Consider the following 26,970-nt stretch of genomic DNA (forward strand, 5'->3'; position numbering starts at 1 on the left):
GAAAAAAAAACCCAGCCCCCCACTGGGGAGGCAGCCACAGCAGACACCATAATCCCCTGTCAAGGAGAATAATGTTTGTTAGACAGAAAGTTCTGGTCACTTGGTTTCGCTAAAATTTCCAGCCCATGTGGCAGCATTTAGACAAGTTCAGCCCATTCCCCCTCCCAAATAACCCCAACACGCTCTGCTCCCCACAGGCAGGAGAACCAGGACCTCAGCTTAAGCTACAACTGGCTGCAGGCACCAGCAGCATTTGAAGACGAAACAGGGCAAAGCACACAAGGCCCTCTTGGGATTCTCCTGCAGAACATGGATAAAAAGCTGACAGCCATGATCAGTGTTAGGTGCTTGTCTAAGAATGATCTAGTTTTCAGTTCTAGTTTTCATTCCTAATTCAGCCACCATTAAAACATGACCTTTCCTCAGCAGCTTTCCCCTGGCACTGGGGACTGTGACAGAACATGAATACACTCATCTGCCAAAAATGAGAAATAACTTCAGCATGGATTGTCCTGGTGCTAGAGCTGAAGCTTCCTTTGCCTTTTTAAAGGGAGAAGGGATTATTCTGATGATTTCTGAGTTTTGATTCAATTATTTGCCAGCTCTGGTCTCACTCACAGACACTCAGCAGCCCCTGACACTGGATTCTGTAACCTGGGGAAATCACATCCATTGCTCTGCTGGGCAAACCATCTCAGGAAAAGGGAATTCACTTTGCCTCCCTCAGCCAGCACTCCAGCAGGAGCTCATTGATCTCCTGCCACACACCCCCCCAGCAGAAACACACAAGCTCTGGGAAGCCAATGGAGCTGAAGCCAACACTGAAGGCTCAGCTTCTGCAGCAGCAGCACTCCTCAAACTCCCTCGTGAGCTGTCCTCTCCCCTCTGCTGCTCTGAAGCACTGCCCAGCACTGCCATCCAACAGTTCTGCCACTCTGCCCCTCGGTGCCACACGTCAAACAACGTGTCCCACAGCCAGACACGAGTTGCTCAAGCGATCTTACCCAGCAGCACAGCAGCAGCAGATCCAAATACCACAACTGGTGGCATGATCGCAATACATGGCAGCATTCAGGGCATGCCACACTGGGAGAAACTTTAGTTTACCAGGAGAAAAATATTACAAAGAAAGCCAGAGTATTCCAAGCTCTGCTTCTGGCTGAAGCCGCACATCACAGACCACACAGGTGTTGAACAGGCCAAGCGTTACAAAAAAATTCTCCAGAAGTGGCTTAGGAGAACCCAAGAGAGCAGGATGACAGGACAATGGCAGATTTATTTACAATAGGACACAAAGAATACATACATTAATTAAAAATTACAAAGAATACAGAGAAAACACTTCAAGGAAGGGAGAGAAATCAATGCTGGCTGAGCCTCTCCACTGGGGCAGGGGCAGAAGAAAAAAAGGAAAAAAAAAAATCAACGAAAATCTCAGAGAGGGACCTCAAATCAGAACTGACACAGGATTCCACAGCACAGTTGGCTCACACATCCCCTCCTCCATTTTTCCATCCATGATTCCTGGCTGATTAGACTTTGGCATGACGGGCAGGGCCGATGGAAAGGGACACAGGCCCTTGCATGGACCTGGTGGAAACTTATGGCAATTGGGGTTCAAAAAGGCCCCAAAGGCCTCCCTGGGAGCAAGGAGGGCTTTGGACAGTTTTGGGTTGGAATGATGTGACCTGTGACAGCTGGTCATTGGAAGACCTTACTCCAAGAAGAAAAATTTTCACAGATGTCACTAAAAAAACCCCTCTCCTCTGTAGTCCTGGCTGAATCCAGTGAGTCTGGGGATGGAGGGAGCCTTCACTGCAACATGGAAACTTTTTACTGATAAACATCACTGAAGTGACCAAAACAAAAGAAAACAAACCACAACCCAACTTTAACCTCTTTTAAAAAGAGCTTCCCATGGTCTGATTCAGGCATCAAGCCATGGGAAAAGAAGAGCCCATGTCAGCTATCCAGGAGAGCTGGGACTGTTTTTTGTGGAAAAGAACAAAATACAGCTATGGGGTGTACACTTTTCCTGTTCCCTGGAGGTAGAGAATTTCAGAGGAGGAGCAGAGAGCAGCAAGGGCAGTCAGAGCATAGGGCCAGTGAGAGAGCCCCACTCCCAGCCATGGGACAGCTCATGGGGCCACCTGCCTGTGCCAGCCCCTCCAGCATGGCCTGCACTGCCCTTGGGCAGCTCAGGCCCAACACTGCCTCAGATCACTTGGCACTAACACCACGGCACCACAGCCATCCCCTGCAGGCTCTTCAGGATCCCAGTGGCATTCCCAGGAAGGAGCCTGCCCTGATTCCTCACTCATCCAGAGCAGAGCTATTGACAGAACAAACTCTGGTAGTTACCTCACGCATCCTTCCAGTCCTGTATTCCAGCACAACCACGTCACTTCCACCAGGACCTTTTGTCCTGCCTTCTGCAGGAGAGGCAATCCCACCCTCCCACACGGCCTGTGCTGTCCGAGGCTGGAGGGAGCAGTGATGCTGAAGGTTGCTCAAGCTCTCTCAGGGTGAAATTGCACTTCCCAGGCTCGGAATGGCACCTCCAGCAAATTGTAAACGAGCCAAAGCCGGGACTTCGGCGATCGGAGCGCGCCAGGGCTCCCGCTGGGTGAGCCTTGAGGCTCCACTTGTTCTGTCAGTCAAGCTCCCTCTTCTGTGCAGACACGAAGGCAGGAGAAAAACCCAGTCTGATACTTGTCTGAAGAATCTCCCTGAATCCTAGAGCACCCCAGGGGCTGGAAGAAAACGTTTTCACAAGCGTTTCCACTGCTGTCTCAAATCCGTTCATCATCAACATAAAAAAAGGATGGATTAGCAAAAAGGGGGTTTACTTATACAGAGGGATATTTCTCTGCTAAAAAACTCCCTCAAATATGGAACAGGATAATAAAGTTAAAATGTAAGGTATCTACAGACCCCTTTTCCCCGCAGAAGTAGCCCAGAATTCATGTACACTGTGCCAAAGTTACATTCCAAATTGAGGAGTTAATTATTTCTCTTGTGACTCTCCCACTGGATTTTTGTTTCCTTAAAAAGAGCTGGGAGAAGATGTCCCTGTCCCTCCCGGGAGGACACGTGTTCAGAGGTGTCTGATTCCTGCTGGGGGATTCCAGCTTCAGTCGATTTTCACGGCGGCGTAGATCTTCCTCACAAACATGTAGGCTGCGTAGAAGCCAATGGTGCCCGTCAGGAGCCAGAAGGACAGGACCATGAGGGCAGTGTAGCCAAAGTACAGTAAGGAGGGAATGAACTCAACAATATCCAGCTGAAAGAGAACAGGATGAAAAAAGTCAGCGAAATAACGCACACAGATGACAAACCAACCAGTGCCCTCTGCAAGGAGAGCTCTGGCAAAGGGAGGAAAACTTTCATTTTAGTCCAGCTGAAGGGAGATCCTCTTTGAGGTGGGGTCAGGGAATGCTGCTCTGCGCAAGTCCTGGGGCACCTACATCCTCCTCTCCTGTCTGGAAGGGCTGTGAGCGCTGCCTTGGGCTGGCATGGGCAGGCTGGGACTCAGCAGGCCCACTGTTTCCTTTCCCAAATCCCACAGTCACCCCCAAAAACGTGGCACTTTCAGCCAGGAGGAATACCTTGTTCACAAAGTAGAAGACAGCATAGATCAGCACGTAGAAGGCAGATCCTCCAGACACCAGGAAGGTCCTCCACCACCAGCGGTAATCCTGACAGGATAAAGAGCCTCATTATCCCCCCAGGACTTTCTTCTCCCCAGGCACTGCCTCAGGGAAGCTCTGACCATTCTGGGACAGGGAGAACACCACCATCTTCAAAGGAAATCCACAATTTGGGTCTGAGGAACTTTTTGTGTCACAAAAGTGTTTCCAAACCAAGAGATGTGATGCTGACAGTGAGGCTCAAATCACCTGCTGCCCAAGGACGTGGCTCACCTTTGGTCCTGCATTTTGTTTTGTATGTGGGGGGAATGGAACAGTTTGGGAACAGCTCAAAACACCCTGTGCCCAGCAAAATTCCTGGTATGAAAGCACAGTTCCCAGCCTAACAAATAACCAAGGAGCTTTAATTCCCTTTAGAGTGCAGAGACATTGGGAACAATCACACCTGTGAAGCTGGGCCACACTGATCTTTGCTGAGCAGCAGCAATAATGTGATCTGTGCTTTTCCAGGAGCAAGTACCCTCTGCTACCCAAATTACAAACATGGAAATCTCACCTCAGCACAGAGCTGGAAATACACCATGACAATGCTGATCTGGGAGCAGGATACCACCAGAATTATAAACACCAGGAAGAGGAAGCCGAAAAGGTAATAGAACTGGTTCTCCCAGATTGCCTGAAATAAACACACAGCAGGAATTGATTTCCATGTTACTGTGATCAATCACTGAACATGGGACTAACTTCTGGCAGCCAGCCAGGGGAAAATGAGGAGCCCCCTCAGTCTCACCAAGTGAAAAGACAGATCTAATGCATTTCACAATGTCACTTCAGAGGATTCAGGTTGCAAGAAGGGGCACAAGGACCTCTGAGATTGCTTATTCATTCCCCTTTATCTCCCAAGCAATGGAACAGCAAGTTCTTCCCCATCCATACAAGGTGAAAAATGGGTAGCAGCAGAACAGTGACTGTCTCAAGACCAGGACCCCTCCCTGATGTAATGTTACAGTAAATTTTGTCTTCACCACAAAACCACCAGGAGAATCCCGTAGCTCTCCCTGGACACTACTGAATGCCCTGGAAGAAACCAGCTCCCCCCTTCAGAGAACACAGGAATAGGAGACTGCTCCACTGGAAGGCCCCTCCCTTTCAAAAGCTTTGGCATGAGAAGAATCCCATTGAGGAGGAAAGTGGGTTAAATGCTTACACTGAAAATGAAGAACAGTTCAATGAACATGGCTCCAAAAGGCAGAATACCAGCCATGAGGATCCTACAGAGCAGAAACAAAAACCATAAGCAGCACAATATAACTGTCTGGACATTAAAAATCCTTGTAACCAAACAGAACAGTCAAAGTAAAGACTCTACATTTCCAGATTACTAAATTTCACAGGCAATGGCACAGCTGCTCCCACTGTTGAGCACATACCATGGCTACAAGTACCCTTCATACCACATCCAAATTATTGATGTGGTCTCAAGAAACCCAATCTGCCATCTGTCCATGTCCAGAGAGCAGCAGGTGACACTCAGCAACCCAAGGGGACCAAGGGGAGGGGGCTTAACTCACCGTATTTCCCAGACACTGATCACTCACCCCACAAATTTGTTCATATACCACCTCTGCTCCGGGATCTGCCTGGGAATCTGATTTGTCCGTACAGGATTGTCATAGGGCTGCTTGCGAAATCCAAAGTAGTAACCCAGGTAGACCAAGGGCAAGGAGATCCCAAACCACATGCAGAGCAAGGCCACCATGGTAGGGAAAGGCACCTGGAATCACACCAAGAGCCACAGAAGTGAGGCTGACAGCTCTCCTGCCCTGGGGACTGATGTCATTGGCGAAGCCAACTTGTCACCCACTTGGAAAGGTCTCGGAAGCCAAGTGGGTCCCTATGAGCCCAGTGACCCTGTCCCACCCAGCAGGGCCCCAGGCTGAGGGTGGCACCTACCGCACCAGAGGAGTGTTTCCCCCAGATGAAGCAGTTGAGGACAAAGCAGATGCCAAAGACAACGCCCGGGTACAGCGTCGCTGTCTGCAAGAGGAACCACAGTGTAAGAGAAAGCACCTGATTCATCAGCCAGATGTTCCTATGGAATGAGTCTATGCCTGAGACAAGGCACATGTGGAGAAGTGTCCTTTTTGATACAGGACAAGGACACAGAGCTGGGCTGTGGGGAGGATCTTGGACAATCCTCTTTGCTCTAGTACATGCTCTGGTGGTGCCTTTTCTGTACAGCTACAAGGATTCAACCCACAGCAAATGTGCAGCACAGCCAGACTGTGTCCAGCTACCACAAACGTGTGGAGCTTATCCACAGATTTTGCCATCAGCAAACCTGGATAAACAGCACAGAATATCCAAGACTCACACAAAAGGCTCCCTTCTTCCATCGATGGCCTTTCAGAGTCCGGTATAAGCGGCCAGCAAAGAATCCACCAAAAACCCTGGACAGAAACAAGCCAAGTCAATGACAATGAGCTGCTGTAGCTGGGGGGAGGCAGGACAGCACAGGGGGAAGCTGTGGAGGCACCTACCCCATGAACATGAAGAGGAAGCAGGCAGTTGTCATCAGCGCGCCCCGGCTCGAAGGCGACAGCATCCCCAGCATAGCAACAACTGCAGAGGGAAACAGGACAAGGAACAGCAGCTCTGAGGGACATGTGCTGCAGCAGCTCAAGGACAGGGGCCTGTCCCATCTGCAGCCCACAGCTGCCTGCAATCCCTGCACAGCCTGATTTCCTTCACAGCATAATGTATCCACAGCCTCCAGCACCGGCCCGAGAGGAAGGCACAGCTTTGATCTCAGCTACAGACCATGCTTCAGCCTCAGCTTCCCCAGGGATGGGAGCAGGTGCAGCTCAGCAGGCAAGGCACACCTGTGCAAAAGTCCCCCAGCCCACTATCAGCCAGGGATCCCAGTCTGGCAAAGGAAATAAAATCACACAAAGCTGCCTTCAGCTGGGCAATGTCATCCAGCAGTTCAGTATCTGCCCAGGCTGATGGCAACAGGAAGCAGCTTCGTGGGCCAGCTAAGGTGAGCACAGGGTGAAGTCAAACATCCTCGAGCATCATTCGTGTTACAGCCGCCCCGTGCAACATGTGTCACTTACAGATGACAATCAGGATCATACAGAAGAGCTGAATTCCAGAACCCAGGAGAGAGCTGAGGATCATAGGATACTGTGGAGGCCTGAAGACATCTCCATGCACAAGTTTCCAACCAGATTCCTCCATAGTATCTTCCTATAGCAACAACAGAAAAAGGAGGTTATTTAGATGTGATACACTAGTGGAAATTAAGGTCCTACCACAGCCAGCCTAAGAGGTTAACTTTCCTGGATCCAGTTTCTCTATGAATTTTACCACTCTAGCCAAGAAACTTCTTTCCTCCTGGGCTAAAAACAGCTGAGACCTGAATTGTCAGTGCCAGGACACACATTTACAGAGCTTTTACATTTACATTTGCAGTCACTCCTTAGGTCTGAAGATATCCTAACTAGTATGTGATTGTTCAGGCAGAAAAAGGTGTGTGACAGCACGACACAACTGCCCATCCTATGGCCAGGGCTCAAAGGAAAACAGGGGCAAGGGAAGAGACAATACAGCCAAGTCTGCACACTGAATCCTTCCTGGCCTGTGCTTCCCTCCCTCTAATCCCAGCCCAAGGAACAAACACATACAATGTCATCTTCTTTGTTGTAGTTGGCAATGTCCTTCCGCAGAGTCCGGATGATGATCATGCTGAGAATCCCTGAAAACAAGCACAGAGTTCAGCTCAGAGGCTCCCACATGGCTGTGCTGCTCTCATGCTGTGCAACTACATGGCTCCCACCAACACTCTGCTCTGGCTGGGAGAGAAGGTCTTGAGTCATCAGCAAAGAAAGAAACAAAACCCCAAGGAGCAGGGAAGGCAATATTCCAGCAGAAATGGGGCATTGTGGCTTTCTTGTGGGTTTTTTTACTCCCTCAATGACCCCAGTATGAGGAAGGCTGGTAACTGCCTGACCCCACAGGACACTGTTTGAACTGGGAGGCTTTAAATGGCTCCTGCCCCTTCTGACCAGGTTCAGATGTCGCCACATGCTCCTTGAGCCACCTGCAGCTAAGGCTTAAAGAAAATTCCCTGCAGATAATGGTAAAGCCTTCCCCTCCCCACACATCCACTCACCTGACAGGAAAAAGACAACCACAACCGAGTTAATGATAGAAAACCAGTGGATCTGCACGTCACTCATGGTCAGGTACGTGTCCCAGCGGGAAGCCCACTTAATGTCACTTTCCTGAAAGAACAGGAGAGTTCTTCTCACACCAGCACATTCCCAATGTCTTCCACAACTCCAGTGACAGACACTTGGAGCATCACTGCCAGCCAGCCCCCTAGTACTGCCTCACCTCCCAGTGCACAGAGTAGGTGAAGAGCAACTGGTTCTCTTTAGTAGGATCTATTTCCTGAGGGGCAGAGCCCGTGGCTTCAGGCAGGGTGCACATGCTCTTCTCATCAGCCTTCAAGTCTGTAAAGGAAAGCAGAGCACACAGTGAGCCCTTCCCTCAGGCACCACCTCTCCCACTGAGCATCACCCTGAGGGCATTGGGTTGCAGTAATTCCAGGTGGGGAAGCACTCGCTCCTTGCTCACCTGCTCTGCAGTTTGCAAAACTACTCTCCTGACCAGCAGTGGAGCACCATTAACAAGCTTTCAGGAAAGCTATGCACAGGGCTCTCCTTAACTGGAAGGATAAAAGCCAGAGGTTCTGAAGCCAAGGATCTAGACCATGAAAAAATCCTCTATTCCATATGATATGGTGAGAAACAAGACCTCTGTAGCAGTGCCTGCCCTGTCAGAGGGAGCTGCATGGGGTGATCCACACCATGAGCAACTGCCCTTCTAGACACCCTTTTCCATTGGGCTCACTGAGGTAGGAGTGCTTTCCCCTAACCATTATTTTTAATTTTCAATTCCCCAGAACAGTTCCAAACATCCTGTGTGTCCCTGAACCAGCACAGAGTGTCCCAGTCAGGGAGATCTGTGCTACAGCAAGAGCTAGAATGCCAGACATACCTCATACCAGATGACACAGTGCAAAAAAAATCCAACCCCAAAACCTCAAACTCAGATTTTTTTACAGGAATTGATTTTCCATGGATTGCAGCTCATGGATACATCTCTATTGTTGGAACTTCCTTAATAACAAAGTGGTTTATTATTCTTGTAATTTAGACTCATTTCTGTGCCCTGTGAAGCAACAATTGGCACTATGATACATCACTGGCTTTTTGTCCATACAGGAGATTGTTCCCCCTTGCTGCCCTCCTCAAGGGTCTCTTACCTTCCAGTTTAATGCTTTGGGGAATCACCTCAAAGCGCACCACCCTGTAGGTGTGCTCCTGGCTCTCTTCCACATCCTCTCTGTGGTAGTAAAGGATGAAGGAGAGGTGGTTGTGCAGGTAGAACTGAAACAGTGACATAAAAGAAAACATCAGCACCCTATGGGAGGAAGAGGCAAAGCTGAGAAGCAACAACTGCAGAAAACAGCTTCAGTGAGGGAAAACTCAGTCTTGGGGGCACAGTGCCTTTGCTCTGCTGAGGGGAAGCCACTGCATGAGCCTGTCCAAAGTTACACAGTGAATAAAAGCAAGGACTCCTAGCTTTCCCACCTTCCCACCCACCCTCTTCTGCCCTCTCTCATGTTTTCACTATTAATAAAACCTTTTGGTTGCATTCCCAATTCTGATACTCTGGCAGACCTCTGACAGACACCCAGATCTCCTCCAGGCACCCTCACACAGCACCTCAGTTCTCTACCTTGTTACCGTCCATAAAGCCAAGCCTATATCCATGCTCGAACTGCACATCCTTCTCCTTCTTCTTCTCCTCTTCCTCACGATTGGAATAAAACTCCAGCCGTGTTGCCACAGGGAGGTTATCAGCAATGCTGAAAAGATCAAATTTGAACAGATTTCAGATCAAATTTGTTCACAGCACTGAATCCCCCCGACACAAACCCATGCCTCAGTGACTCACAGGTGGACGTAGTAATCCTCCCTGATGCGCTCGGCGATGAGCTTGCTCTGCTCCACTGTCAGAGTCACTGGCTTGTTGGGAAAGTTGCACAGAACTTCACATTTCTTCTCCACATTCATGGAAACCTGGAAAGGTGTATTTACAATTCGGTCCCCTCGAAGAACCTCACCTGGAAAAGAGGAAAACACAGGCCGTGTTGGAGACTGACAGGCTTCCTGCTGCTGATCCTGCTGCCAGGCACTGTGCAGCTGCAGGGACCACAGCAAGGCTCCTTTGCTAGCCCAGGTGCAGCAATGAGATTGCAAATTAGTACAGCTACTTTGGTGGAAGTATCAAGCCCTGTTTATGAAGCAGGTTACACCCTCTCCATCAGGACAGGCACCTCCTCTGTCCAACACATGGACACTGCTGTTTGCAGACAGCCAGCATGCAGTGAATCAGAGGAAGCACCTTCTCTCAGCTCAGCAGAAGGGACATTTGCAATTGCTTTTACCCCTGTAAACACCCCCCTCCACTGTCTGACAGGTACACACCGAGGTTCTCAGCCTTGTAGGTGATCTTGCTGGGCTGGCAGAAGGGCAGTGAGTAGTACTCGTAGGGCAGCTGGGTCCGGGAGCTCGTCAGCTTCACAGCCTGCAGGAAGAATGGAAGGATTATCCCCAGGAAAAACTCCAGATAATTTCCTGTCCTCTCAGCATCATCCAGAACCTGATGCTTACTTCAAGACACCTTCCATAAAGCCCACTTCCAGAAGATACTACTACTGCTACTACTATTAAAAATAGTAACAGAGACAGATGTTCCTGAGAGACTTCCAGTAGCAATTCATTCTCAGAGAAACACTCAAAGAACAAAACATGGTGGTTTCACAAATTTATGTCTCAGTGGAGTCCTAAGAAACAACAAAGAGCTCAAAAGAGATTCAAGAATCACATTTCATACAAGATTTCCTCAAACAAAAATTCATATCCCACTGGACCTAGAGGTCTGGCCTCCTGTGCTAGGAAGAGTTCAGCAATTTTAATCTCTGCAAGGAAAGCCAGAGAGCCATCAGTCTGGGAAGACAAGGTGACCAACCACAAATATTCCTGGAGAGTTTCCACAAATCACAGGGTACAAGGGAAGTGCAGAGACATACTACAACAGCCAAGACCACAGTTGCTCTGAAAAACAGAAGTGTTTTGTAACACAGCCAAGCTTGTTTATTGGAAAAGTGCTGGCAAACACACTGACTTGCCTAAGCACTTGAGGAAGCATTTAGCTCCTGAAATCCCTTTGAGAACAGCTATTCCAAAACCCTCTTCTTCTGGGAAGCTTACTGTAGCCACAGGCAAGTCTCATTTGCTTAAAAATAGCCTATGTCTGGCAGTCTGTGGCCAAAGAGAAAACTGTGCCGTGCTTCACGTGAGAGCAGCCAACCTCAGCAGCCCCAAGGGTGCTAGATTTGCTGAGACAGAGGCCACAGCTTTAGAAAAATAAATGAAATGGGCTATAAATCACTGATGTCTGAAAGCAAAGCCTGGCTTCCTTGTGGATAGGTGCAGCAGCTCTGTCATTGAGTACCAGCAATGCTGCACAGGAACAGCACTCAGCAAGGCTGGGCTGAAACATCTGCAAGGCTCAAGGACAAACACCTCCACCTGGGAAGAGCTTCTCATGAATTTCCCTGAAAGCACAACATGAGCAAACTGGGTACTGAGAAGGTCTGATTCAAACCTTATTCCACCATCCACCTTCCACCCAAAGGCACAATCTGCATAAGTACTTTTAGAGTCAGTATAATGCTGGAGAAATTAAATTCACTTCAAAGCCACAGTGAGAAAGGGACCCTTTTCCCAAACTGAGCAACATCTTGAGGACTTTGGTGCAACTGCTGAAGGAATTTGGTAGAAGAGATCAGGGGCAAGAACAGGAATCATAGTGGGACCTGAGTGTTGTGAACAGAGGACATATCTGAACACAAAATTTGAGCAACAGGATCCCCAAATTTAGCTTTGCAGCCCATCTTAGCTGCTATGGTATAAAAAAGAAAAACCCAAAAGACAAAAAACCCCCAAAGCAAACAGACTCACAGCACTGAGTTTATCCTACCTTTATTTCTACGGGGTCATTGCGGTGGAAGTTGATGGGAGCCACCCCAGGTACATAGAATGAGTCTGTGCTGTGCAACAACAACAGCAGACCCAGCACACATCTCAGCCTTTCCTGCAAAAAGGAGAAGGAACAGTAAAATACAACAGAAACACTGGAACAGCATTAGAGATGGGCACTGGAAATGTTCATCCCAGACATTAGAAAGGCTGTGCAGTCAGGTGATTAAACAGAAATTAAATTCACAAAAGCTGTTCTTAGCTTTGTTTTGTGACCCTCATCACGTCACTTTCCACTCAGCATGTCTCTGCCTCTTCATCTGCAATTAGGAAAACTTTGGCTTTGTTCAACCATAAGAAAAATGCCATTTTTATCTGCACCATGGGGCATCAAGCAGGCCATCACTTTACTTTTCTGCTCACCCCCACTGAGCTCCCTGTGCTAGAAAACTCCATGGATTAATAGAGAAGAGGGCTGTAGCCCTGGCTCTGGAGTGTGTCAGCTCTGCACAGCAGCAGCTACCCTGCAGCTGAGTACAGATGGCTGCTCACAGGCCACTACCTGCAGAAGAGCAGTCACTGTGGAGTCAGGTGTGACACCAGTAACTGCACCAAAGGACAGTCACATCACCACTCTGCTTTCCTCACCCCTCCAGGCCACAGCACAGCTCAGTAACATGGTAAATCACTTTTTCAGCTCTTTTTTAGGGAGCAGGGTGACAAGTCAGGCTGGAAGGTTCAATCAGCACTGTGGGGGTTCCAGGAGAACCCAGACCCTAACACAGGCACAGCAAACCCTTTATTTAACACACCTTGCTTGCTCCTCAGCCCCTCCCATTACCTCAGGTAACCCAGCTGAGCACAGGCAGGAAGGCTGTGAAATGAAAACCAAGCTTTAAAGAGTATTAGCCAGCAGCAGCTTGCCTGGATTAGGACATCAGCTCTGGTATAATCTCAGAGCACTACTGACTTCAGTCCCTTCTCCTGAACTCCCTGTGTGTATGGCACTGCTGGAAAACCAACAAAACCTGGTTTGGGACAACTCTTGAGCTAATGCTGCAGATGTAAGAAACCAAATCCCCACTGTCCCCGTGTGTCCTCAGCACTGTCAGTCTGTCTGACAGCACCAGAGGGAACACTCCACAGGCCAGGTGTGACAAACAGCAGTTCTGTCATGGGGATCCTTCCTCAGGTTGGGGGAAAAAAAATAAAAAAATCTGTGTTTATTGCCCCCACACCCCTTCTTCTTCATCACCTTCCTCCTGTCTCATTTTAAGGCAAGGAAAGTACCTGGACCCCAGCCAGAGCATCCAGAATTAGCGGAATTGAACAGGATAGGAAAAAAAAAAAAGGCAGAAATATCAGGGGCTTTAAAGTCTAAAATTTAGGATGCAAATGCTAGGCACCTACAGAAAATATGAATACTGAATCATCAGATACATGTGGCCTACCAGTACCTGAAGGGATCCTACAAGAAAAATTGAGAGACACTATAAACCATGGAGTACAGGACAAGGGGGAACAGCTTTAAACTGACAGAGTAGGGTTAGATTGTATATTAGGAAGAAATTCTTCCTTGTGAGGGTGGTGAGGCCCTGGCACAGACTGCCCAGAGAAGCTGTGGCTGCCCCATCCCTGGAAGTGTTCAAGACCAGGTTGGATTGAGTTTGGAGCAGCCTGGGATAGTGGAAGGTGTCCCTGCCCATGGAACAAGATGAGTTTTAAGGACCCTGCCAACCCAAACCACGCTGTGATTCTGTGATCTTTTCTGCTTACAAAGGGGATTTTCAGATCTATTCTAAGCATAGCCAAATACACTTGGAGCAGGCATAAAGCCCCAACTTGGAAACACTCTCGTTAAAAGTGCCTGACATTCAGTACTGATCTGCCTTCAGGCAACATGGGGCTTATTTTCTGTGCTTCACTAAATTTTGCCTTTCCAATCCTTAAAGGGAGTGCTAAGTGGCTCTCCACAGAGTAGGAAAATGTCTCCTGCACAGGGGAAGCAGTGGAAGGAATCTGCACTTTTGTCCCTCACTGCACTCCAGGAACCTGCAGCCCTTTTCTCATTTGTCACTGAAGTGACAGACCTACACAATGTTACTCCAAAATCAGAACCACACCAATGCCACCTGTGCCCCAGCAGGCTGGGAGGTGAAAAGACCAGGACAGAACTTTGGCAGGCACTCAGGAGACACATGAGCATGCAGAAGATGAAATTTTTGATGACAATTTTGGCAGAAATCAGGCTGTCTTTGCATACAGATGATGATGACTCAGGCAGCAACAGGAAAGACAAGAGGGTGACTCTGTAAAGCCTTGCCAGGAAAGAACAGTTGGTAGCAAGAAAGGGGAAAGCTGCTATGCAACAGGTGGGGAAAGCTTTGGGAATGAAATAGGAAGGAAATGCCCAGTGCAGGCTCCTGAGCTGGCAGAGCACAGGGAAGCTGAAGCCAGGGGCCTTACTCATCAGGACCTTTGTTCTTGTACTGACAAATGTGCCTCATCTTCTCCAAACAAAGGCAGCAGCTTAGAAATGGCAACATGGACACCCCCCAAACCATCTGTGTGACTCAGGGGCCTGGCCAGGTGATTGCCTCACACGGGGGATTCCTGCAAGATGAGTTCTCTCCTGGGCCAGGTCAGAACTTCCAGGAGGGAGCTCTGTTTTGGTTCAGTCACAGAGCCCTGGAAAGGCCCAGACTTCCAGCAAACAGGACACACAACTTCACAGCCTTTTCCATTTACATTTCAAAAACATGCAAAAAACCCCCTCCAATGACAATCGTGCATCTGAGGTGCCAGGAAATCGTGTCATGGTGCAACAAATATGCATAACCTCAGACTGAGAAAAACCCAGCTGCAAGCAGGCAAAAATAGTTCAGATTGCCTAAGCCTGATTATATTCCCATACGCAGACATGCAGGGACACCCTGTCTTAGGAGAATATGAGCTAAATAAAAGGAGTAACTGCAGGAGCACAATCACCCATTCCTGTCCCTCAGATCAAAAGTTCACACACAAACCCTCTCCAAGAAGGCCCTTCTGGATAATTATCACCAGTCTTGGGGTTTGCAGACAACCCCAGGTTTATCCCATTCAGAAAGACTTAAAACAGTGAATTCACAGAGGGCTCACAAACCACACTGCCAAAACAGAGGATTTGTTCTCTAAACCCCAGTCTGACCAAGCATAAAGAGGCCCTAAAATATCCAGTTATTACCACACTTGTCCCTCCCTAGGACTTGTGGTCCCTCCAGCTACCACTGCCAGAGTCTGACATTTATTTAAGGGAAAGGGGAAACAGCAGCTGTTCCCTGGGGCACTCTGCAACAGCTCCAGCTGCTCCAGAGGGTCCATGGCCTGGCCATGTGCACCCAGGACATCCCTGCCCAGGTTACTGTCAACAACTTGAAGAAACTCTCAAGCAGCAGCAATTTCAAGCAGCAGAATTGAGCCCAGTGCTGTACCAGGGCTGGTTTAGGTGTTAAGAGTTTCACAATCCACACAGGAATTGAAGAACAGAACACAGGATTTGTTCAAAGACATGAAAAGGAAGTAGGAAGTGACAGTGATGGATATCATGAATTGTCCCATCTCTTTTTGGCAGAGAAAGGCAGGAGGGACATCAAAGAGCCATAATCAAGAGCTGTTAACTTTCAAAGACAGCTTTGAAGAAAAACAGGGAAAACTACCTGTGCAGAGCCATTTGTCCAAATGGATTCACACAGCTCTCCCATTCCATTCTGCTTCCTGAAGCCCTTTTAAAAATGGTCACAGAAAGGGAGGAAAGCCACAACCCACTACTCTGTGAGAGCAAAAAAACCCAACAAGCTCTCTCACACATGTAACCTTCATTCTGCCCTCAGGCACATTAGCAGGACAGAACAGTGCTAATGGCACCCTGACCCTCATCCCCTTTTCCATGGGCTGCCTCCTGACACCTGTTTGGATAAGCACATCTTTATTACATCCCTGCCCTGCTCACCCTGCACTGGAGGAGCCACGAGAGCCCTTCAGAAGGAGACAAGTGCTGCATTCACATTGACTTCAGAGCTCCTTTGACACCAGGAGAGCTGCTGGCAGCCTCCTCTGCCCTTCACACAACAGAGAGCCACGAGGAAATTCCCAGTAGGACCATCCCCAGCTCTCAGAGCCAGCTGAGCACTCCCTCCCCCGTGCCTGGGGGAATGCCAGCAGGGTATGAAGATGCTTAAAGCAAATGAAAAGAAAACCTTGGCTCTCCCAGTCTCTCCATGAGTCACCTCACAGCCCAGCCAGCAGCGACCTTTGTATCAGCACACATCCTTTATCCACACCGCTATTCCTGCAATGCACTGCCACAAAAATACCCTCTATGAAAGCAAGGAGGAAATCCGTTTGACTCCTACAAGACTTCAAGGCAGGTAACAAATGTCTCAACAGCTCGTTTTCTGCTCTGTGAGGTGGCACTGATGCCCACCAGGAACACCTTCGGGTTTCTGAGCATTCAAGGAATAATTCAATGGTAATAACAGGGATGCTGGGACGCGGGAAACCAAGCAGCTGCTCAAACCCGGACCCGACAACCGCCACCAAACATTTGTGAAACCACACAGAGCAACAGGCTCCGGGCTTGGCACCAGCTGCGGGCCCAGGCTGGCAGCTCGGAAGGGAAGGCAAAGGACGTGCCGGTGCTCCCTGCAACCCACACGGCTGCGAGCCCCCGCCCGGCCCCTTCCTGCCCCGACACCGCCGGGAACAGCACAAGGGAGCCAACTTTGCTGCCGAGGGAGCGCGGGGCAGGCGGGACAGGAGCCCTCTGGGCTCCCCTGGGCCCCGAGCGGCGGCCCGAGCCCTGCCCTCCACAGGTGACACCGCCGGGAGACGCGGGGCAGCTGCAAGGCCCCGGGCGGGACCGGGGAGCCTCCTCCGCCAAGGGGCCGGGCCCGCATCCCTCCCAGCGCGGTGCAGATCCGGCCGCAGCCCCCGAAGCGAGCCCCGCGCCGGGAGCGCCGCCGGTCCGGGCCGGGCACAGCGGGCGGGACGCGGGACCGGGCCGGGCCCCGCCGCACTCACCATCGCCGCCGACGCCGCCATCTTGGATCCACGTGTCGGCGCTGACGTCACCGGAAGCGGCGCGCGGTTGGCTGCGGGGCCGATCGCCATGGCGACCGCGGCGGGCGGACAGGACAGCGCCGGGCGGTCGCGCTCCGCGCTACCGGGGCCGGGCCCAGCGCAGCTCCGGATCGGCACAGCCCTCCTGCCGGGCGAGTCGGGGCGGGGGTCTCCGCTCCGGTCCCCAGCGGGTCTCCGGCCCCGCGGAGCCGGCCGGGGAAGGGGCGGGCCGCACCGCCATCTTTGCTGAGGGCAGCGGGCTTTGCACGGGGAGCGGGCGCGACGCTGCGGCCGCCATGTTTGGTGAGGGCGGCGGGGCCGGGACGTGCCCGGAGCGTTCCGAACCTCCCGGTTCCTCCCGGTCCTTGCGGTGCCACCCGGGCGGTCCGCGGCCCGGGGCCTGATCAGAGGGCGCTGCGAGTCTGCCCGGCTGCGGGCCCCGGCTTATCCGCGTCTTCCCCGCCCGGGCTGCGGAGCAGCAGGAAGGGCCAGGTGAGGAAAGGTTGATAAATATTTTATTGATTACAAAATAAAAGATCCCAAAGCAGAAGCGATGGCGTTTGCCTCTTGGTATCAAAAATGTAATCACAGGCACCAATCTCCCTCCAGTAAGAGGTACACGGCTGTCTTAAAAAAATACTGTTTACTCCTTTTCTCCATATAACCTAATGAAGTACTAAAAATAAACAGTAACACAAAGTGAGTGTGCAGGGAGCACCCGGCCCTTGCTGACACTGCAAATGCCCCAGCAGACAACAAATGCTGCCTATAAGCTTTGCCATGGGGGAGAAGATTCCTTTTGCCATAGCTTTGGGCTCCAGAGGTTCCTCCCAAGGCAAGCGGAGGGGGATCCATGCAGGGATGGTCTGGAAAAGTCCTGTCTATGTCCATCTGGCCCTGTGGCACAGCCTCAGGAAGCCTGCCCTCTGCACAGGGGCTGCCATGAAAATACTGGGGAAGGAAACCAGGAGGGAGAGAGGAGGACAAGGGTCCGTGACATCCCAACCTGTGCTGATGATGAGCCCAGGGGCTGCATTGCAGCGTGTCCTGGGGGAATCCCCTGGGATCAATCACACAGGGAGCACAGGCACTGCAGGGCATTTCCCCAAGGCCAGCACCTAAGGCACATACTTCTGCAGAACAATGTGATAAAATCTCAGAAGGATTAAAAAAATACTGATCTGGGTTTTTCCTTGCAGCAAAAGCAGGCCTGGCCCCATCCCTGTCCATCCTCCTGGGGTCTGGGCATCCACTGTCCAGCCAGCACTTCCTGGAGCCACTGCCCCACGACATTCAGGCTGCTAGGAAGGGCACAAGGTGTGGCCATGTCTCTTCTCCCTCCATCATGTGCTCCTCCAGTTCCTGGGCCAGGCTGGCAGGGAAGGCAGGGCACAGGTGAAACAGGAAAGAGCTGGAAGTGTCCGCCCCAAGCAGCCCATGCTAGGGCTCCTGCTGGTACTGGCTCTCTGTCGCAGTGAAGAAATCCTCCAAAACGCTCTGTAGGTACTCGAAAGTGGGGCGATCCTCGGGTCTGATCTTCCAGCACCTCATCATGATGTCGTAGAGCTCCTCAGGGCAGTTTTCTGTGCGGGGCATCCGGTAGCCACGCTCCAGAGCCCTGATCACCTCCACGCTGGACATACCTGGAAAACAGGGGCGACAGGAGAACATCACCTGCTTTATCACTGGTGTCTTTAAAAGCCATAAAATTCCCAAACCCAAAACTTCTCTCCTTTTGGGCAATGTTTCCAGGAAGGGAAAAGTTTTTAGAGAGGCTAAAAGTGGTTAGTGGAAAGGGGGAACTGTTCCTGGTCAGGCAAACATGGACAAAGGAGATGCTGGGTTATTGTAGGATGGAGTTTTGTGCCACAGGACAGATGGGGTTTATAATCACTTTGTATAAATTAAAATCACTTTGTATAAATTAAAATGCTAAGTCTGTGATGAGCCATTGCTTCCAATGAAAAGTCAGTTTGAGGGCAGAGCTGCTCCTCAGAGCAGCCTGTTGTGCCACCCCAGATCCACCATGGTCCATTTGTGGTAGCATTTACAGAGTAATTCCTCATTGAAAAAGGTACCAAAATAATTATTAGTATAAAATACAGAGTGGTGCCTAATTATAAGGATTTATAGGGTTTTCCCATGGAGCTGGAGGAGCTCAGGTCACGTGCATGGGGCACAGAAGGTGGAATGTGTCTTTTGGAATCAAATTAGAGGAGGCATTTCACCTCCTTACCTGGGTAGGGGATGCGTCCATAGGTAACGATCTCAGTCAGGAGGACCCCGAAGGACCAGATATCTGATTTTATAGTGAAAGATCCGTAGTTGATGGCTTCTGGTGCAGTCCATTTAATGGGAAACTTGGCACCTGGGCAAAGAGATCCAATGGGAAACATGAGCCCAACCCCAACTGCTGAGAAATGGGTGGTGAAATATGGGGAACAAGAAACAAACAGAAGAGGAACAAGTGAAGTGATGCAAATGAGAGGAGCTTCCCTCTGCCCATGTACCCAGAACATCCCTCCTGGGGTCAGGACCACCATGGTGGCCAAGGGGCCCTAAGGGAACCCCCAACCTTTCACCCCCAGCACCTTCCCGGGCCGTGTACTCGGTGTCCTCAATGACCCTGGCCAGCCCAAAGTCTGCAATCTTGCACACCAGCACTGCTGACACCAGGATGTTGGCAGCTCTCAGGTCTCTGTGGATGTAGTTCCTCTTCTCAATAAAAGCCATTCCTTCTGCAATCTGCCACAGGGGAACAAGGCAAATGCAAACAGGCTGCTTGAAATAACACACACACCCTCAGCACCAAAAAAGTCAACTGCTTCTGGCCAGCTCTCAGAAAAGGTGAAAGGAGGCTGAGCCACGGCAGGAGATGGATGTCCCATCCCTGGAAGTGTTCAAGGTCAGGCTGGACAGGGCTTGGAGCAACCTGGTCTAGTGGAAAGTGTCCCTGCCTGTGGCAAGCGGTTGGAATGAGATGAGCTTTAAGGTTCCTTCCAACCCAAACCATTCTGTGACTTTCCTGTGTGGAAACTGCTCTCCAAGCAGGAAATCCCTTACAGAAGAGGTTGGGGTTTGGGTGAGCAGCCCAACAATGACACCTTTAAGCTGCTGTGTGAGAAAATCATATGATCACCAGAGTGTGTGAGTGTTTGCAGGGCAAGGTGTAAGTGGGCTTCATCCACAGCCATGAGGATGTGGAGGAGGAGTAAATAATTCTCTCCTCAGGGAAGACATGAGACCAGTCTCCAAATACACCCACAGTGGCTCAGTAATTGCTGCAGAAAGGGTCAGCATTCCAGAGCTTCCTTAGCCGGGGCAGAAAAGCATAGGGGAAGATGTCTGAGTTCTTCCAGACTAGTTTCTGAAGAGTCAACTCTGCCTGTGGACAGGATGGCTGTGATGGCCCCTGACAATCCCCCCTCACCCCTGTGCCTTCTGAAGTCCCTGCACTCAGTGCTGTGTGTGCAAGTCTCAGCCTGATCAGGCAGAGGTGACCTGGTGTGTGCACAACCAAACTCCAAAGCTGTCCTGTTACCCCATTCTGGATGTGACCAGAATCCAGAATGTGAAGGGGCTGGAGCAGCCAGAGGGGAGACCCTCCCTCCTTATCACAGCCACACAAGCTGTGGGTGAGGTGCAGCTCCCACAGAGCTCTCCCCACTAAATACAGAAGTAGCCAGGCAAGAGCGGAAGGATCATTTCCATGACCACAGATGCATTGCTGCCCGCAGTGACTCAGCCCCAGCACAGGGGCCAGGCTGCTGCCTGCCTGTGACAGCCCTTCAGCCTTTGCTCCCCAGAGCTGCTCCAAGCAGCCCCTCAGAGCCGTGGGCCAAGCTGGGGTTGGCACGAGGCAGCTTGCTGAGAGCAGATGGTGCAGGAGTGCACAGCTGATGCTCAGACCCCAGCACAGCCAGCTCCAGCAGCCAGTGACCTGGTCTCAGCCCACAGCGCTCCCATCCTGGCTTTCCTATTGCTCAGGTGCCTCTATGAAATATAGAGCTCAGCACAAAGGGTCCCTGGGTTCAGTCCTCACCCAGGGGCACTGCAGAAGCAGCAGGGACTCAGTGGTTGTGCAAAAGGCTGCACGTGAAGTGATTAACAGCCCCTTCTGCTGTACTCAAAGTCAGCTCCTGAAAATATCTCTGGAATAATTATCTCTGAGTCCTCCTGCCTCTCCAGCTGCTTTCCCCTGCTGTGACAGCCCTCTGGTGACTTTATTGAACCACAGCCCTTCCGTAGGCATTCCCCTGGGGCAACACAGCCTGCTATGCTCCCTCCACTGGCTCAGCCTCCTGGGTATTGGGAGCACACAGGATCATGCTGCAGGATTCCTGTTAAACCCACAGGGATTCACACCACGGTGGTGCTGTCCTGAAGCAGTGCTGGGGGTGGGGTGGGTGTGTGGCCATGCTGGGTTTGTGGGGCTTTGGCCAAGTATGCAGGTAAGATTTGCAGGTAAGTGCCACAGCAGCAGCAAATTAGAAATTATAGTTACCAGTATCAATACTTATCAATTATAGAAATTGATAACATTGCCCTAGGCTTGCTTGGGCCACACCAACCAGCACCAGCACATTCCAGAGAAGGGACTGTGCAAATGTGAGCTGTGGAAACAAGCCCCATCCTCATCTCCACTTTCTCCACAAAGCAGAGTCACCCATGGGCTGTGAGGGCTACAGGAACCGTGGCAGACATAGAGGTCAGTAGCCAATCCTCTCCAGGATCTGTGCAGCTCTGCTGTGCACTGCTCAGGTGCAGGTGGGCTGGCTGAGTGCTGCAGATACTGGCGTGGTGAGGGGAAGCTTCCACTTCTCCTTTCACACAGCCCTGCTCCTGTGAGGCCAGTGGGATGGGGATGGTGAGCAGGCAGTGGCTGCCCACAGGAAACCTCACTGCATCCCCAGCACTGCTCAGGCTAGGCTCCTGGCTGGCCCTGCACAAGATCCAGGTAAGTTCCCAGGCTCCTCACTCACGCTTTTTAGGGGTGCAAGGGGCACTCAGAGCTAGGGAAGGTCTGCTCCTTCCTCACCTGGGCAGAGAAGTCAATCAGCTTCGGGAGTGGCAGCTTGTGCCCCTCATCACTCTTCAGGAAATCCAGCAAGCTCCCTGCAGACAGGGAAAGGTGCCAGGGCTGTTGGTTTAGCTGGAGCCTGCACCCACCCTTAGGGTGGCACAGGGTCCCAAGGAGCCAAGCAGGACAAGGGGACTCTGGAAACACACTTGATCCCCCATCCCACTCCCATGGATAGGCTGAGGGGAGAGCACCAGTGCAGGCTCCCTCCTGCTTTGCAGAGTGCTTGTACTCATCTGTCCCCTCTTAGGTGTCCCTCCTCTCCCAGTGCTGTCACCACATCCCCTCTCCCAGCGCCCTGCCCCACAGCTGTGGCAGGAGCAGAAACTGCTCCCAGAGTCCTGGGAGCTGGTGCAGAGCCCACAGCCGAGCCTGGAGATGTGGAAGGGATTGATCCTGCACCATCCCAGGGAACCTGAGTGCCCACAGACTTCACTCAGGATGCAGATTGCACCTTTCTCCATGAATTCGGTGATGATGAAGATGGGCTCCTCCCTGGTGACCACTGCATGGAGCTTCACCAGCTTGTCGTGCTGCAGAGTCTTCATCAGGTTTGCCTCCTCCAGGAAGGCTTCCACGGACATGCTGCCTGGCTTCATGGTCTTCACTGCCACCTTGGTGTGCTTGTTGTAGGTGGCTGGGGGTGGCACAACAGAGCAATCCCACACTGCCCCAGGAGCACTGGGCTTTGGAGCCAAAGTCCCAGCCCTGCTGAGCTGCTGTGGGAAGGTTGGAGGCCACACACAGCCCAGGGCTGTCCCCACATGCCCAGCCCCAACCAGCCCCTGCATTAAGGCGGGGTCATCTCCATGTCCCTCTGCTTCTCTCCCTCAGGCCATTCCCTCCCTGCCTTTTCCACCCCACCATCCCTCCACCTTCTCACACATCCCCCCCCCTTCCTCCTTCACCATCACCTTCATCATCCTCCCAGCCACCTCCCCCTGACTCTCACCCATCCACACTTCTCCGAACTGCCCGGCTCCCAGCTTCCTCTCCAGGCTCAGTGACTCCCGAGGGATCTCCCAGGCATCTTTCTCCCAGGGCTTCTGTGGTTTGGGTACTCGGCAGGGGTGGGTGAGCTTCTGGCACAGCCCATCGCTCTGACCTGGGGGAGCATCCAGGGCCATCAGCCAGCCTGTCTCACTGCCACACTGTGCTTCAAGGGGAGTTCTGGCCACCTTGGGTGTGCAGGGACACCAGCACCACAGCTGTGACAGCCAGCCATGGCAATAGGGGAAGGTCTGGAAGTCACTGCATGTTGCAGTCAGAGACCAGGAGTGATGGGCAGGAGCCCCTCAGCCTCTGGACACCCCCAGCTGCCCGGCTGCCTTTGGGAAGGGGGGCCGGGCACCCCAGGGCTCACCCTTGTAGTGCTGGACCAGCTCCTGCAGCGTGTTGAAGTTGTTCCGAGGGGAGATGTAGAAGCCACCGCTGTCCAGAGTCCGGATCTTGTAATGCTTCACTGCCCCGCCCCGCAGCTCGTCCCCGTCCCGCACCGAGAGCGAGTAGGAGCCTGCGGGGAGGGGACAGCTGGCACCTCCCCCGGGATCACATTCCTGCTGCCCCTGGCCATGCCGGCTGCACAGAGCATCGCCCAGCGGAGCCAGCAGCACCCGTCCCACCACCAGCCCTTCAGCCCCAGGCCTGCTCCCAAACACCCAAAGCAGCCCCAAAGGGACACATCCCCCATCCCTGCCCTGCGGTGGATGTGGCAGCACCACAGGCCATTGCAGGGGCAGCTCCAGGCAGAGCATGGGCCCCCCAGTCCCTCCCTGCAGCACAGCGCATCCCCAGGGCTGGGGAGGGAGCTCCTCTTCCAGGCAAAGGTGGATGAGGGCAGCCCTTTGGGCAGCTGCTCCCCACCACTGTGCTATGGACACCCCTCACACCTTTGGTTGTCTCGCTGTCCCTTATCATGAAGGAGCCAATCATGTTCCCAGGGCCAAGGAGCTGCCGCTCCGCATCCTTGCGGCTGACATCCTTGAAAAACCACCTGCAGCAGGGAACGAGGGAACCCAGCCGTGCTGGAGTGGGGCAGGGCTGGGGGCGGGACAGGAGGCAGGAACAGGGACAGTGGCAGTGGGGAGGGGTGGGACAGCATGGGGCCAGGATCTGCACACAGGGATGGACTCACTCCTCTGTCTCCAGCGAGTTGTCCTGGGCAACGTAGTTGCTGGGGATGAAGCCTTCACGTCCTGTCACCAGCGACCGTGCTTGCCACCATTCCCCTGACCTGTGACAGAAGTGGCATTGGGTTGGCTCCTGGCACCTGGACCTGGGCACCAGAAGCTCCTCCAGGGCAAATTCCTGAAAAAAATCCCAACAGGGCCACACAAGCCATGAGGAGAGGGGTTTGCCAGCAGCACTTACTTCTCCAGGACCTTCATCCGCTCGCCCTTCTGGAAGCTGAGGTCCCCAGCGTTCATGGCCTCGTAGTCGTAGAGCGCCAGTACCACACTGTCCCCCAGGCCTGCAGCGAGGGAGCTCCCTGGGCACCCTCCCCATGCTGGGATGGGGTCCCCAGCCACTCCTGCCATGAACACTGGCCAGGACATTGGCCAGGACCCCCACAGCCCCAACACCTCCATCTTCATCATGTCATGTCTGGCCCCTCAGGGCAGCTCAGAGCTCCCATCCCTCCAGGACTGGCAGTGCTCACCCCTAGGTCAGAGAGGATCTGCCCCACGCTGCCTCCAACCCCCTGCACCCCCTTGCAGCCCCCTTGTACCTACCATCCTCGGGCAGGGGCACAGCCATGCTGGGGACATTTGTGTTCTGGAAAGTGCAACAAAACCACAGAGTGACATCACAGGTGGCAGAGACCCATTTTCCATGGGGGCTCTTGGCCCCAACAGCAATGGCAGGAGCAGGAGGGCACCCGAGGGGCAGCACCAGCACCACTTGGCATGACAACCCACCCAGCACCAGCATCTCCACCCCCTCCCAACACCTTCCTTTTTCTCCCTTTCTCCATAATTCCTGGATTCCCATCAGGTCCACTCTGTGCTTTGCCTCAGTGTGGCCTGGGCTCCCACCCCATAGCCAAGTCCCTGTCCCAGGGCACTGCCAGTGCCCTCAGCCGGCTCCACTCTCAGTGCTGGTGGCACTGCTGAGAAGAGGGATGAAGCCCCTGTGACAGCTGAGCCCTGAAATCTCTCATCACTCACCCTCTTGTTGGTGGCTGTGGGGTCCCTCACATAGTGGCCCTGATGGATGGTGGGGCCAGGATCAGGGTCAGGGTCAGTTTTTGTCATCTTCTCTTGGCCACCAGCTTCCTTTGACCTCACACAACCCATGCTGCAGCCAAGGAAAGGGAAGTGAGGCCATTGCAACAGAGGTGAAAGCCCCACTCCAGCCCCAGTCCAGCCCTGTTCCCATCAGCTCCCACAGCACAGGGCCCCAGTGCTCTGCTGTGGCAGGGAAACTTTGCTCCTCCCACAGCTTCAGGGCACTGGGATGCCCAGTGACACTCCACAGGAAAAGGGAACTCCTGGAGATGTCATTGGAGTCGAAGTTTGGGGAGACAACAGCAGCAGCCATGGAGCAGCTTCCCTGCCCTTGGGGGATGCGGGACAGGGGGCAGGCACGGGGCACCATGGCAGCAGAGTCACACTCAGCATCTTCTGCACAGAGGGGCCCTGATCATGGTGAGCTTTGCTGCAGCTTGGGGGTCCCCACAGAGCACCCCTGGTGCCCATGGCCCTCCCGTCACCACAGGTCAGCACTCCACACTGTGCTCCCCTGATCTCTGCTGGGTGGGAGCTGCCCCACACAGCCAGTCCAGGGCAAAGACAAATGCTCAGCTTTCTCAAGCACACCAAGAAATTCAGTGGGAAATAAAGCTGCAAGAAGCAGCAAGAGTGGTAAACCCCTTGCAAATGTATACTTCCCTTGGCCGGGGAGACCTGGGTGCAGAGAAAGCAGAAGGTGCTGGCGGTGACAGTGAAGGAGGAAGCTCAGGGCTGAACCCTCGACGTGCAGAGCACAGCTCTTGAGGAACATCACTGTCACCCCCACAACAGCCCATGGTCATTCCTTGTCTTTCCCTGCTTGCCAAAGCCTGGGTCAGGCCTGCTCCCGAGGGCAGAGCAGGAGCAGCGGCGGCAGCCAGGACAGCTCATCGCCCTCACTGGGCACAGGCTGGGGACTGTGCCAGATCCATCCTGGCAAACCCACTGGTGCCCAGTTTAAACTCAGACGTGGCTCACACCATCACTGTGCAGGTATTTGCTGTTCCTGTCCTACTCCATCCAGCCCTACAGAGCACAAAAACTCCGGGCGGGCGGTCCAAGGGTCATTCCCCCCGGCTCCTGTGGCATAGCTGGCATTCCTGATGTGTCCCACCCTGGAGAGTCAGGTCCCAGGGCTCACGCGGTGTCCCCAGCCCTGAGGACCAGGTTGGAAGAAGGTGCCCTCGTTGCCGGCACAAGGCTGCCCGCAGCCCCCTGCCCTTGCCCGTGCCTTCGGTCCCCGACAGCGCCTGCAAAGCCACCGGCAGGGACCCCCTCGTCGGGGCTGCACCGGGACCCCTGAGACTCCCGGCCATCGCCTCATCCCGGCCACCCAGGGTCCGCCGCTCTGCCCGGGACCGGCCCGGCGCGGGGTCGGACCCCCCGGGCTGCCCGGGACCGGCTGCGGGGCTCCCTCGCCGCCCTCGGGGCTCCGCGCACGGTTCGGATCCCGGAGCTCTCACCTTCGCTGCCGCCCTGGGGCACGTCCCCGCCGCCGGTCCCGCTCCCAGTCCCCGTCGCGGCGCCCCGGCTGCCGCCGCCGCTCCGCTCTGCCCCGCTGCTCTCCCGCCGCCTGCCCGGTACGGCCACGCCTCTCCCGGTGCGGTCCCGCCCCCGACTCCGACGGGGCGGGTGCGGCCGGTGCCTCCCGTGCCGGGCTGCGAGCGGGGAACACCATCCCACGAACCCCACCCGCAGGGACATCCCAGCCTGAGTGATCCCACTGCCCTTAGGGACCCCCGACGGATGCCAGAGCCCGTCTGTCCGTCTGCCGTCCCCGGGACACCGGACGGGTT

General features: G+C 53.1%; 2 protein-coding genes across 2 annotated transcripts; both read right to left on the reverse strand.

The window, feature by feature from the left end:
• Positions 1-1,256: 1,256 nt before the first annotated feature.
• On the reverse strand, positions 1,257-16,915 carry TM9SF4 (transmembrane 9 superfamily member 4). The gene is made up of 18 exons (XM_036395665.1): positions 16,826-16,915; positions 11,769-11,882; positions 10,211-10,310; positions 9,678-9,846; positions 9,459-9,588; positions 8,983-9,106; positions 8,049-8,167; positions 7,825-7,936; positions 7,337-7,407; positions 6,767-6,899; positions 6,191-6,272; positions 6,025-6,100; positions 5,604-5,687; positions 5,249-5,424; positions 4,858-4,921; positions 4,207-4,326; positions 3,609-3,698; positions 1,257-3,283 (listed from the first exon to the last, which is right to left on the reverse strand). Exons 1-18 carry the CDS (start codon positions 16,913-16,915, stop codon positions 3,134-3,136), a joined length of 2,004 nt encoding a protein of 667 aa, XP_036251558.1. The 3' UTR covers positions 1,257-3,133.
• A 1,137-nt stretch (positions 16,916-18,052) lies between these two features.
• Positions 18,053-26,698, reverse strand: HCK (HCK proto-oncogene, Src family tyrosine kinase). The gene is made up of 13 exons (XM_036395587.2): positions 26,638-26,698; positions 25,112-25,241; positions 24,677-24,719; positions 24,315-24,414; positions 24,079-24,177; positions 23,834-23,937; positions 23,308-23,457; positions 22,897-23,049; positions 22,399-22,581; positions 21,903-21,979; positions 19,456-19,609; positions 19,101-19,232; positions 18,053-18,507 (listed from the first exon to the last, which is right to left on the reverse strand). Exons 2-13 carry the CDS (start codon positions 25,238-25,240, stop codon positions 18,305-18,307), a joined length of 1,527 nt encoding a protein of 508 aa, XP_036251480.1. The 5' UTR covers position 25,241; positions 26,638-26,698; the 3' UTR covers positions 18,053-18,304.
• Positions 26,699-26,970: the final 272 nt, after the last annotated feature.

This window comes from Molothrus ater, chromosome 17, assembly GCF_012460135.2.
Source record: "Molothrus ater isolate BHLD 08-10-18 breed brown headed cowbird chromosome 17, BPBGC_Mater_1.1, whole genome shotgun sequence".
Lineage (NCBI taxonomy): Eukaryota > Metazoa > Chordata > Aves > Passeriformes > Icteridae > Molothrus > Molothrus ater.